General features: G+C 36.2%; 1 protein-coding gene across 1 annotated transcript in view; it reads right to left on the bottom strand.

Annotated features, from left to right (window-relative positions):
- Positions 1 to 13,004, bottom strand: part of VPS13C (vacuolar protein sorting 13 homolog C) — a 172,667-nt gene that overhangs the window by 156,572 nt on the left and 3,091 nt on the right. The window contains exon 2 of the mRNA XM_041745716.1: positions 2,956 to 2,999. Within this exon, the coding sequence (XP_041601650.1) occupies positions 2,956 to 2,999 (44 nt within the window). The remainder of the gene's footprint in view (positions 1 to 2,955; positions 3,000 to 13,004) is intronic.

The following is a 13,004-nucleotide window of genomic DNA, read 5'->3' as shown; positions in this document are numbered from 1 at the left end:
ATTCACAAGAGAAACACAACTATAAATAGAGGCAACAGAAAAAGTGTTTATGGTTAGGAATGCCTGGGTGGCTCAGTCAGTTAAGCATCTGCCTTCAGCTTAGGTCATGATCCCAGGGTCCTGGGCCTGAGTCCCATGTCAGGTTCTCTGCTCAGCAGGAAGTTGGCTTCTCTCTCTGCCCTCCCACCCTCCGCTTCTGCACTCTCTAATAAATAAATAAAATCTTAAAAAAAAAGAGTTTGTAGTTAAAGTAATTGGACAAACTGGTTACTTGTTTTAATAAACCACACCAAGACCGATGGAAATGCCAGGAGCTTTTAAAATAATAGATGGACACTGCTTAACTGAAATACTAGAATAGGAAAAGGAAGAGTCCTTTCACAAAAATTAGTTGAAAATAGTAACAACTATTTACTCTCAAATCAAACATTTGGTAAATAAATAAAACAATCCTAAAAGGAAAGAGAGCTTCCCTACTTATTACTAACCAAATTAGCATTTACTTTAGATAAGTTACTGACAGGTACCAATCATTAATAAAAATAAACTTGCACTTACTTGGATTGGAAAGCACAAATAACTTTTATAGTCACAGAGTACTAAACAATAACTGATATTCACAATGATCACTTGAATCTTTATAATTTTTTTAAGATTTTATTTATTTATTCATGATAGACAGAGAGAGAGAGAGAGAGAGGCAGAGACACAGGCAAAGGGAGGAGCAGGCTCCATGCCGGGAGCCCGATGTGGGACTCAATCCTGGGTCTCCAGGATCATGCCCTGGGTCGAAGGCAGGCGCCAAACTGCTGAGCCACCCAAGGATCCCTGAATCTTTATAATTTTTAAAAACTAAGCCAATCAGAATAGCCTTTTTGTTAGATGTACCTTAGTACATACTAACAACCTGGTGATTGAAATACCTTAGGTAACAATTAACTAAAAAAATCATTTTACCCAATCATCTGATTACTCAAGCATTCTAGGTGAACAGGAATTGAACGCAATACTGATCTTCTTCTAAACCAAAAAGCAAAATTCTTCTCTAATGGTAAGAGAGCTGCTCTACACCCAAGACAGAAGAAGCAAGTGCAGGGAGAGGGGGATGCATTCAAGGGCATTCATCTAATACTTTAAGTTATACAGGATACAAACTGTAAACTATACACTTCTAAAAGTTTGGTTTCATGCTCACTTTTGACTCTCATGAAATAATTTTTCACAAAAAATAAACATAAACAGCCATATTCAAAGTAAATTCTCACCAATCCAATTTAATTGAGGAAGCTAGCTTGAATTAATGGGGAATATTAATTACAAAATAATTTATTATATTTAATTATAACCCAAATTCAAACTAGACTAAGAGAGATTTCAATTTCTCTCTTAAGCATGTTACATACATATCCTCTCACTGCAATTCTATTTACACTTCTTTCCTTCTAAAATATTTTCCTAAAAAAGAAAAAAATAACCTTTATTCCAGTCTCCAGCAAAAGAGTCTTAAGCTCTCAATTTTGGGGTAAAGTTTAAAAAGTTGTAGCATCCTATATAAAGGAAAAGAAAATTTAAATATTTTAAGTGCCCACTACTTGCCAGGCTCTACTTTTAATCTTATTCAAGCCACAAAGGAACAGAGATATTATATCATTTTGTATTATTAATTTCAATTTAAAGATGATTAAACTGGGGGTGTCTCAGTGCCTCAGTTGTAGAGCATCTGCCTTTGGCTTAGGGCATGATCCAGGGGTCCTGGGATTGAGTTCTGTATCAGGCTCCCTCTGCCTTTGTCTCTGCCTCTGTCTCTGTCTCATGAATAAATAAAATCTTTAAAAATAATACATTAAAAAAAAAAGATGATTAAACTAATGCTCACGGAAACTGAGAAACTTGCCAAAAGTCTCATAGCTGGTGAAAGGGCAGAGCTAGCTCTGAAACCCAGGTCTGCTAGACTACAAGGTCCATGCCCTTTCCACCATGCCTGCCAAGTTGTTTTCAGGAGAACAAAATTAATTGTTACTTCTCATGACAAAGTTCAATCTCTAGGATCTTCAGTATCCAAAACTGGCTTCCCTGAGACCAGTCATGTGAGCACTTTGAGTATAAGACTCTCCTTAGATACACAGTTTAATATGTAGAAATCCAACCAGAACTCAACACTAGGATTATAAACATACTATAGTTTGTTAGAAATTTGATCAATTATTAAAGAATAATTACTCATTCTGGGGCACCTGGGTGGCTCAGTGGGTTAAGAGTATGACTGCTGATTTTGGCTCAGGACATGATGTCAGCGTTGTGAGATAGCCCCACATCAGGTTCCATGCTCAGCAGAGTCTGCTTGGGATTCACTTTCTCCCTTCTCCCTCTGCCCCTCCCCTCACCTGCATGTGCGCTCTCTCTCTTTAAAACAAATACATTTTTTTAAAAAGTCTAAAAAAAAAAGAATAAACTCATTCTTAAGTGACTTCATAGAATCAAATTAAGTCTAATAGGCTTAAAGCCTAACAGGGAAGGGGATGGGAAGTAAGGGATGGAGAGCTAGAATCCAAAAAAGCTACCTGACTTATTAATAGTACCATAATATTAAAAGCTGGACTGTCAGTGTATTTCCAAAGATATAACTATTCATTTGACAAATTGCTAAAATCAAATTCTTATTTACCAAAAAAATATGTAAAGACAATTCTGGAGAAAATTATTTCAAGGAAGACAAATGTCTACTATAAAGCTATTCAGTCAAGTCAAGGAAAAACATTCCATTTCCCAAAAGATACCATTTTGATCATCAGGGGAAAAAAAATCCAAATTTTTAATCTCAGATTTTCCTATAGCAAACCATTAAACAAGTAATCCTTCCCTGAACGACTCACGTTATCTGGTACCAGGTAACCAAGAATTTCTGGGAGCTTACCACCAAATTAACTGAATAATCAACATAGCTTGAAAACTTACCAGAGCATTTTCTTTTATCTGTAGGTTATCTAAGGCCACATTACCTTAAAAAAAAAAAAGGAAAAATATGAAGTTAAAATACCAATTAATGTAACCTCATAATGCAGTACCAAACACTATGATACTATGCTAAGTGATAAAAAGAAAATAAGCAAAGGAAACTTCAAGAACTTAAGCAGCTAATAACACTTGAGATACATATATATATAAATATATATGTCATATATATATGACACATGGATACATACAAACACTGATGTGTGTGTGTGTGTGTGTGTGTGTGTGTGTATACTATAGGCTAGCCCAACACAAAAGAAATTATAAAATATTTAAACTGGCTAACATTCAAATAGACAATGTGAAAGGATTTGGAGACTTTCAGACTGAAGAATTCTAGAACCTAAGAAAGTACCTATCATTTTGTATGATTAAGCCAAAGCACCCCCTCACAAAAAGGACTTAAAGAGATCACTATTAGAACAAATCAATTATATTGTAACCCAGGATTCTCTCCTTAATTATGGTGTTAATGAACATTTTCTACAGGAATATAATGTTGGTCTTTTAAAACTCCAAACATGCTAACTTCCCAATGATTATTGTTTATGGTTCTAAAGTTACTGTTTGGGATGCCTGGGTGGCTCAGCAGTTGAGCACCTGCCCTCAGCTCAGGGCGTGATCCAGGAGTCCCAGGATCGAGTCCCACATCAGGCTCCCTGCACGGAGCTTGCTTCTCTCTCTGCCTAGGTCTCTGCGTCTCTCTTACTGTGTCTCTCATAAATAAATATATATAAAAAAAATCTTTAAAAATTTTTTAAAATTAAAGTTACTTTTATTTTTTTAAGTAAACTCTACCTTCCATGTGGCACTCAAACTCACAACACCAAGATCAAGAGTAACATGCTCTACCAATTGAACCAACCAGGTGCCCCTATGGTTCTGTTTAGTTCAATTCTTAAATCTATTTAAAGCCATCATGATACCATTACATGACTCCAGTTTTAAACACTGTACTGCTATTTGTTGATGTATTTTTTTAAGATTTTTTATTTATTCATGAGAGACACACGGAGAGAGGCAGAGACACAGGCAGAGGGAGAAGCAGGCTCCCTGTGGGGAGCCCAATGTGAGACTCGATCCCAGGACCCCAGGATCATGGCCTGAGCCAAAGGCAGACGCTCAACCACTAAGCCACCCAGGCATCCCTATTTGTTGATATATTATAATTAAACATTCTTGCTTACATAAAAATCTAATGAAAAGAAAGTTTCCATTTCATTTAAATTATCTAAAGGTTAATAAAAATTATCATTTCAATATTAAATGCATGACTTGTTCAGTTATATATTTTCTTTTTTTTCTTTCTAAAGATGTATTTGTTTGAGAGAGAGAGAGAGAGAGAGCATGAGCAGGGAGGAGGAACAGAGGGAGAGAAGCAGGCTCCCTGCCAAGCAGGGAGCCTGATAGGAGGCTCAATCTCAGGATCCTAGGATCATGAACAAATGCATATGCTTAATTGACTGAGCTACCTAGGCACCTCTGTTATATATTTTCTTAATCACTCATGACACATTTAGATTTTTAAAAACACGATACTTTCAATGCTATAGCCATAAGTATTTTTCAATCAAGGAGTTTTTCCCTCACAGTATTTTGTTGTGAATTTAAAAGAATATTTAATTCTATTATGCCATTGCTAGAGATGACTTTACCCCAGATCTCAGATTTTTTCAAACAAAAAGCACCTCCTATGAGTTAGGTGCTGAAAAGAGAGAAACGATAACAACATCCCTGCTAGTACGGAACTCTCAACCTAGCAAAGGAGACTAAATTTCTAAAATTTTGGAAATATTCTAGTGGCATTAGAGGAGAAAAGTGCACAAATGCAAAGAAGGAGACACCTAACTGCCTAGGAAGATCAAGAACTTCCCAGAAAGGCTAGGCTAGAAGGCTAAAGAAATATTTACTGGGTGGGTAAGAAAAGAGGGCAAACACACCTGCATGAGTAAGACACATTTTAGAAACCACATGTGATTTGATGTAGCTGGAGGGTATGAGAAAAGGATAGGAGATAAAGTTAGGTTGGCAGGAGCCAGACTAACCATGAAAAGTTCAGACTGTTCACAACACAAAGATGAAATACACATAACAAGGATGACAAAATCAGAGCCGTATTCTAGAACCATTACTCTACTCTTCTAAGAAATAACCATGGATCTGTCCAAACAATTTAGCTATAAGGATACTACAGTATTGGTTAGAAGGGCAGAAAGAATGGATGAATGGGAGGAGAGAGACTAGAGGGATGGAGGACCTAAGGAACTAAATGTCCAAGAAGGCATACATCATAATACATCTATGATATAGAGCAAAAGTGTAGACAGCTAAGGGAAAATATTCAAAAAATATGAATTTTTTAAAAAGTCAAAGAATGCCCAGATTGATCCAATCTGATATAATTGAAAGAGTATACATATGTACACATACAAAGAAAACAACTGTAAAACTAGATACCATAATGATCAGAGTGGTTATTTCTATAATAAAGTTCATTTGTTATACATTTATTTTAATTTTCTAAAATAAACTGCTGAAAGCTGCAAAAAAAGGAGAGAGGGAGGTAAGAAGCCTTACAAGTGGGAAGAAAATAGATCAGCATTATAATAGGACAAAAGGGAAAGAGTACAGGCAGTGGAGCAGCTTCCACAATACACTAAAAAGGGGATCTGGGTGGCTCAGTGCAGTAAGCATTTGACTTGATTTCTGCTCTCACCATGATCTCAGGGTCATGAGATGAATCCATATCATCCCGTCGTCCTGTGCTGCCCCATCTTACCCAGGAGTCTACTTAAGATTCTTTCTCCCTCTCCTTCTGCCTCTGTCTTTGTCCCTACTCACAAGCTCTCTCTCTCTAAAAATAAAAAACAAAACAAAACAAAACAAAAACAAAACAAAAAAAAAACGCTAAAGAGAAATTAAAACCTGAAATAGTAACTTCAAAGTCAAAGAGGTAGAGTCAGGGTAAGAAGTTATTTTATAGGTAGAACTGACAAGATGACATCACAGACTAAATTCAGGAATAATAAAGTAGTGGTGGAAAAAAGACACATCTTCAGGAATTGGGAAAAAAAAAAATCCTTAAGTATTATATGTAGGGATGTCTGGGTGGCTCGGTGGTTGAGTGCCTGCCTTCAGTTCAGGGCATGATCCCAGGGTCCTGGGGTAGAATCCCACATAGGGCTCCCCACAGGGAGCCTGCTTTTCCCTCTGCCTGTGTCTCTGCCTCTCTCTCTCTCTCTCTCTCTCTGTATCTCTCCTGAATGAATAAATAAAATCTTAAAAAAAAAAAAAAAAAAAAGGAGATCCCTGGGTGGCTCAGCGATTTGGCACCTGCGTTCGGCTCAGGGCGTGATCCTGGAGTCCCGGGATCAAGTCCCACATCAGGCTCCCTGCATGGTGCCTGCTTCTCCCTCTGCCCATGTTTCTGCCTCTCTCTCTCTCTCTCTATGTCTCTCATGAATAAATAAATAAAATCTTTTAAAAAAAAGAAGTATTACATGTAAAAATTACATAAAAAGGAAAAATATTGCTGGATTTAATTTGATCAATTATGGATTATAAATAATCACAATTGGAAACTCTATTCAAGTCAAAAGAACTGAGCTGCACAGATGCTAGTACATATTTGAAGCAATCCAAACTAGTTTTACAAGATCTAAGGCCCATAAAGAGACTTGCAAACTTACTCATGAATTTGGATAGCTCTACTCAGTGAGCCTCACTAGTGGGTCAAATGTCATTAGGGGTGCTCACAAATAATCTACATTAGATATAAAGTATTTTTTAACAATTATTAAGACACTAACACAATGTAGGTAAAAATATAAATGCAGTTATAAAAAGTGGGCTATTTTTAATCACAGTCTTTCATCTTTAATGAATAGACGGTATTTATTTATTTGGATTTTATTTATTTACTCATGAGAGACAGAGAGAGAGGCAGAGACATAGAGAGAGGGAAGAAGCAGACTTCCAATGGGGAGCCCGATGCGGGACTTGATCCTGGGACTCCGGGAGCCAAAGGCAGATGCTCACCTGCTGAGCCATCCAGGCATTCCAAATAGATATTTAAACGTGAAATACTGAAAACTACCAATACGATTAACACAGTTGAACAAGTGTACTTAGAAAGTCAGACAAAAGAGGTAACTGATTATTGCTAACAGGATTAAAGATTTTTTTAATTAATGTTTTTCAGTATTTTCTAGCTTTTTTAATAATCAAATATGATTGCTAAAATTATACAAACTGTAATAATGGAAAACAAAACAAAACAAAGGTAAATTCTAATGTCAGTAGGACCTCAATATATTTATATACATTCCTCCTACATCTAATATCTACCTTACAAGACACATTAAAAAGTATCTTATTTCTGCTACGTAGAGTCTAGCAAGCAAATGCAAACTTCCTCTCTGCAAAATGTGATACTATCTAACAGTAAATATAACAATGAAATAAGAATGACACATTCTATAAATTATCTCCACTGAAGGTGGAGCCACTAGCCCTACCACAAAGAAAAGGGGAGGGATAGCAGCATATTACAGATTAACACCAGGGTAGAAGTGCATTCATTCATTCGACCAGTAGATGAGTGCTTTATCTATGTAAGGCACTGTGCTAACATGTACCCTTCCACTAACCTGCATGCTTTTCTGCAGGCATATCTGCAGGAGTTTAATTATCTATATCTTCAGAATATTAGAAATTTTGTTTACATAAAAAATAATTTATAAGACTAAGACTAAAGCAGACCCCCTCCTAAATATCAACCATTTTATTTCCCCCCCCCAACCATTTTATTTTTAAATGAATACTGAGGGAAAAGTTAGATTTAATTTCCTGCTTCTACTTCAAGATAACATAATAATTCCATATATAAGCAAATAACTTTAGTGCTATAGCCAGATCACAAGGCTAAGAACAGAGGCCATAGAAAGTTCCTGAAAACCTAGAGGAAGGATAAATATTTGTGTCAAAACTTTAAAAAACAAACAAACAAGAAAAAGAATGAATGATAATTGGAGGGGCGCCTAGGTGGCTCAGTGGTTGAGCATCTGCCTTTGGCTCAGGTTGTGATCCCGAGGTCCTGGGATCTAGTCCCAAATCAGGCTCCTTGCAGGAAGCCTGCTTCTCCCTCTGCCTATGTGTCTACCTCTCTCTCTCTCTGTGTCTCTCATGAATAATTAAAATCTTTAAAAAGAAAAAAAAAAAGAATGGTAATTGGAGATAAACTAGAAAAAACCTAACTCTGCCAGCAAGGAGGGCACTAAAGCCAATCCCACAATCAGGTGTCTCTACTCCCATAGAGAAGTTCCAAGAAGACAGTGGTGATACACAAGTAAGGAAGTTCTATGAAGTGATTTCCTTTTATGATGGACAGGTCTAAAGGATAAGAGTAAGTAGTAAGTGCAGTCAGTGTTTCAAAAGAGAAGATTTCTCATTCTCATCTTACATGATTCTCAGTAATAAACTAGAAACATTTTGACGAGCATACATAGCTAGGGAGTCACACAAAGTTTCCAAATTAATCGTAAAGGGTATTTTCAGAACTAGTTTAAAGGGTAAATTCTGGATCAAAATTTAATAATCTTTACTAATGAACCAGAAGATGAAAATGATGACAAAAATCTATTAAATTAGCAAAGGACACCAACATAAATAGAGTTGGAGTCATCTCAAAAAATACAATAGAGGGGATCCCTGGTGGCTGAGCGGTTTAGTGCCTGCCTTCAGCCCAGGACATGATCCTGGAGTTCCAGGATCAAGTCCCACGTCAGGCTTCCTGCGTGGAGCCTGCTTCTCTCTCTGCCTGTGTCTCTGCCCACCCCCACCCTCTCTGTGTGTCTCTCATGAATAAATAAATAAAATCTTTAAATAAAAAAAAAACAATAGGGGGATCCCTGGGTGGCGCAGCGGTTTAGCGCCTGCCTTTGGCCCAGGGCGCGATCCTGGAGACCCGGGATCGAATCCCACGTCAGGCTCCCGGTGCATGGAGCCTGCTTCTCCCTCTGCCTATGTCTCTGCCTCTCTCTCTCTCTGTGTGACTATCATAAATTAAAAAAAAAAAAAAAAACAATAGAAAAAGAAATGGTTGCCAAATTATAGAAAACAACCAAATTAGTAGATTTGTGAATACAAATGAAATGGTACTGGCATAACATGGAACAAGCTTAAGTCTAAGAATGGCTTCTAAAACATAACAGTCTACAAAATAAATAAATAAAGGTAATACTGATGTTAAATACCTTCAATCAGAAATTATCTAGACTTTCACAGAAGTTTAGCTATATCTTTCTAGTGGCACTTAACTACATAAATCCCTAATCTGATTATAAACTTCTTACTGAGTCTCCTCATAGTAGGTGCTCAATAAACAGACATAATTGATTTAGAATGCATATTTCACTGGGGTAGGATGACTACAGTAAGAACATAAAATCGTTCTATTTTAGACCCTCTGAGCTATAACCTTTCTTGATCCTCCAGCCTTCTAATGAAGGAGACAGGAAATAGACATCAAGCAAAAGAAACCGAGGCTTAGGGAAGCTAATGACTGGCCTAAGGTTACTATGTCAACCTAGTAAGTGGTAGACCAGAGATCAAATTCTCTAATGCCCAGTGTTTTGTTCAGAGTATCACACTGTCTTCCAAAGAGCAGAGAAGAATGGGTAAAGGATTTTAATTCTGAAAATAATTCTATCTCCCTTGAGGGGAAAAAATGCCATACACGGAGAGGCCTGTGTAGTTGATGGATCCACTTTTGGTCTTTGCATTTTAAGACTGTGAAAAAAATCCAAACACAAAGGAAAACTAAAATCAATACAACAAGGACAAAACCAGTAAGACAGACAGAGTCCAGGTGTATGTTAGGAGGATTATCAGAAAAAAGGATAGTGCCACAGTGGAAAATACAGAAGCAGGAGAAAGCATTGCAAAATAACCATTTTAGGACTTTTCAAAAATCTACGTTTTTCTAGAAACAAAAGACAGAAATTCCTAAGTTATTCAGAACCATAAATATCTTTAAACCTAATTCCCTCTCACTTTACATATAACAACCAAAAAAAAAAAAAAAATGAAGCCTAAAGAGATCAGGCAATTTATCTAAGATCAGACAATTAATGTGTAGCAGTGCTAATAGAACCTAATGACAACTGGAGATAAACTGGATAAACCTAATCCTGGTCAATGTTCTTAATGTAAAACAAACTAATTCAAAACTGTGTTTAAAAACAAAACAAAAAACTCCAACAAAGATGCCATGCATTACTCCTTGAAACTAGCTTTGCATACTATAAAATAATAAATAGCTAATGCTATATATTTGTTACCTTTACGTATCTATCACAGACTCATTATTCATTTGAAATTATATAAAATATTCAGACATTCATTCTCCAATAAAGTGATTTAAAGTAATGACTGAGCAGTTTTTTAAAACATAAATCAAATTATATTTAATAATCATTGGTTTAGCAAAGAATATTGAAGAAACTATTGTAGCAATTCATTTCAATTGAATCTTTCCATTCAACCCAAATTAACTAGTTAACAGACTTTTTTTTTTTTAAGTTTTATTTATCTAAGTAACCCCTACACAAACCCAAGATCAAGAGGCACACAAGCTCCTCCGCCTCTCCCTCCTCCCACTGAGCCAGGTAGGTGCCTCCCGCAAACTCCTCTTACTAGGAGTTCACAGAGACTCTGTCTTGGCAGAAAAAAAGGAAAGGAAACAATCGACTCTTACTCTTTCCATTTCCCTGTTGAAACAGGAAGTCTTGGCAAAGAAAGATGAAAAACTGCCAGATTACCAGCAAACTTTCTCCCTTTCAGGGATCTTGTAATAGTGAGTAGTGTAGCAGAGCTTCCTAGCAGAATGGTTATCAAACTACTAACTTCCAGTTTTATTTCTGGAAAAGGGATTTTTCATTTATGATGCTATTTCAAAATATGGTAAGGTATTTTCAATTGAAGTTTTTAAGCACTGCTTTGATAATAACCAAGCCTAAATACATATTTCAATATTGAACTGTTATTTATTTTACATGCTACAGGACAAACTACTAACAAGCATGGCCTTCACTATACCAAGGGTTGGCCAGGAGGAGGAAAAGACTAAAAAGAAAATCCCTCTAAAACTTTAGAAATATCTAGATACTGCTGTTTTGTTAAGGTTAAAAAGAAGCAAAGAGGCCAGCTTTTTCTTGTATTCTCAAGATACTCTACGGCTACCTGTTAAGATAATGTAAAATATTAGATTTGGATTCACAAATATATCAGTATGAGGCTGGAACTTCATTTATCTTAATGTTATATTTCACGTCTGTGACTCTTTGCTCACCATTCTGAGTGAAGAAAAAGAAGAAAGATGCAGTGATTACGACTTCCCACTATGTAGGCAAAGCAAGTGGCACAAAGACGTATCCAATGAAGGAGATCACTCTACTCTGGCCTTGTTCAATCACAAAGATTAAAAGCCAGAAGAGATGACCTTATCAACCCTCTCACCTACAGATAAGAAACTAGTGGTCACTGGTCAATGACTTGCCAAAAGCCCCACAATTTGGGCACCATCAGAGATGGAATTAGATCCTTCCTTCCTTATGCTGCTCTGCCCAAAAGTATCTGGCAGCTGACAGAATAGCATCAGGCCTGAGGTGAAGAACAGTACAGTAATCAGCATAGGTTCAGCCTGGTTTGCAAAGATACAAACTCTGCAGGCACTCCACTTGGCTTCTACTCCTGATCACTGTAGCCACTCCTTGCAACCAACACATCACAGCCTCTAGGTATACTCTGTTTAATGAAAGAGAGAATTCGGAATGAAGGATTTTCCTGCTGACTTTCCACAGTTAATCACTTTGAAAAATCAAATCGACAAAGGTTCTAGATTGCCACAATACTTACTTAAGCCAAGTTGCAAAAGATAGGGTGTTTCAACATACCTTTTCAATACATGTTACTCTTAAAACAATTATAACCTGGACACAGCTCAAATAGCTAAAGGCTGTGCAATTTATCTTTAGGTATCAGGTTGTGGAGAACAAAAACCTTCCTACCTGCATAGGCAAGCAACATGCCCACCACACACTCTTCTGGGTCTGAAAGCCTTACTTACAAACTAGCTGGCATCTAAGTATATAAGTGTAAATGTAAGTATTTTAAGTGCAAATTCAAATGCAAGTGAGTTTTTTTCCTTTTAAAAAGTTTGGAAAATAAGAAATGTTTAGATGTGTTGTGTTTGCTCTAAACCAAACTGTCACGTTTCAGAATATGAAAATTACAAAGTTTGAAGCCTAGAAGAAATATATTCATGAAAATAAAACAAAGCAGGCTGTTTTCCATTAACTCAGCTACGTTTGTTTATCATCACTATTACTACCAGTGTTAACAATTTAACAATTATAATTACAGAGGATTTTCAGACTGTGTCACAAACACAGTGCTATTTCCCCATTTTACAGATAAGGAAACAGGTTTAAAGAATTAAAATATTTTGCCTATGGATCCCACAGTTAGTAAATAATCAGGGCTTCATTTTCCTACAACAAGCAAGATTTTTTAAAAGATCATTCTGCTTAAATCACTGTGAAAACATACATGAACTGTTTGGCATTAAAAAAAATCTTTAAAAGAATAAAAACAAAACAAAAAAGATAGCTTTTTTTTTTTTGCTTCTCCAATTTAAAGGTAATATTCTTAGTACTCTTCCTGATTCAAGACTTTCAAATAAAATTTCCCTTTCCTTCTTACTCTACAACTTATTATGAATTTCACTGTAAATGTCTATATATGTATATATGTATGAATATACATACACCACAATCCTTTTCAAGTTGTTTACTTTTAAAACTACTTCCTGATATCATCCAAAGATTTTGCATTTTTACCAACATACCTTTCAATCACTTAAGATATGTTTCCCTCTTAAGTTACAAATTTCATGAGGAATATACATCTTAGTCCTTTTCCACTTCTTATTA

The sequence above is a fragment of the Vulpes lagopus genome, chromosome 2, assembly GCF_018345385.1.
Source record: "Vulpes lagopus strain Blue_001 chromosome 2, ASM1834538v1, whole genome shotgun sequence".
Lineage (NCBI taxonomy): Eukaryota > Metazoa > Chordata > Mammalia > Carnivora > Canidae > Vulpes > Vulpes lagopus.
The sequence above is the reverse complement of the archived record's forward strand: the minus strand, read 5'-3'. Positions and strand labels throughout refer to the sequence as shown.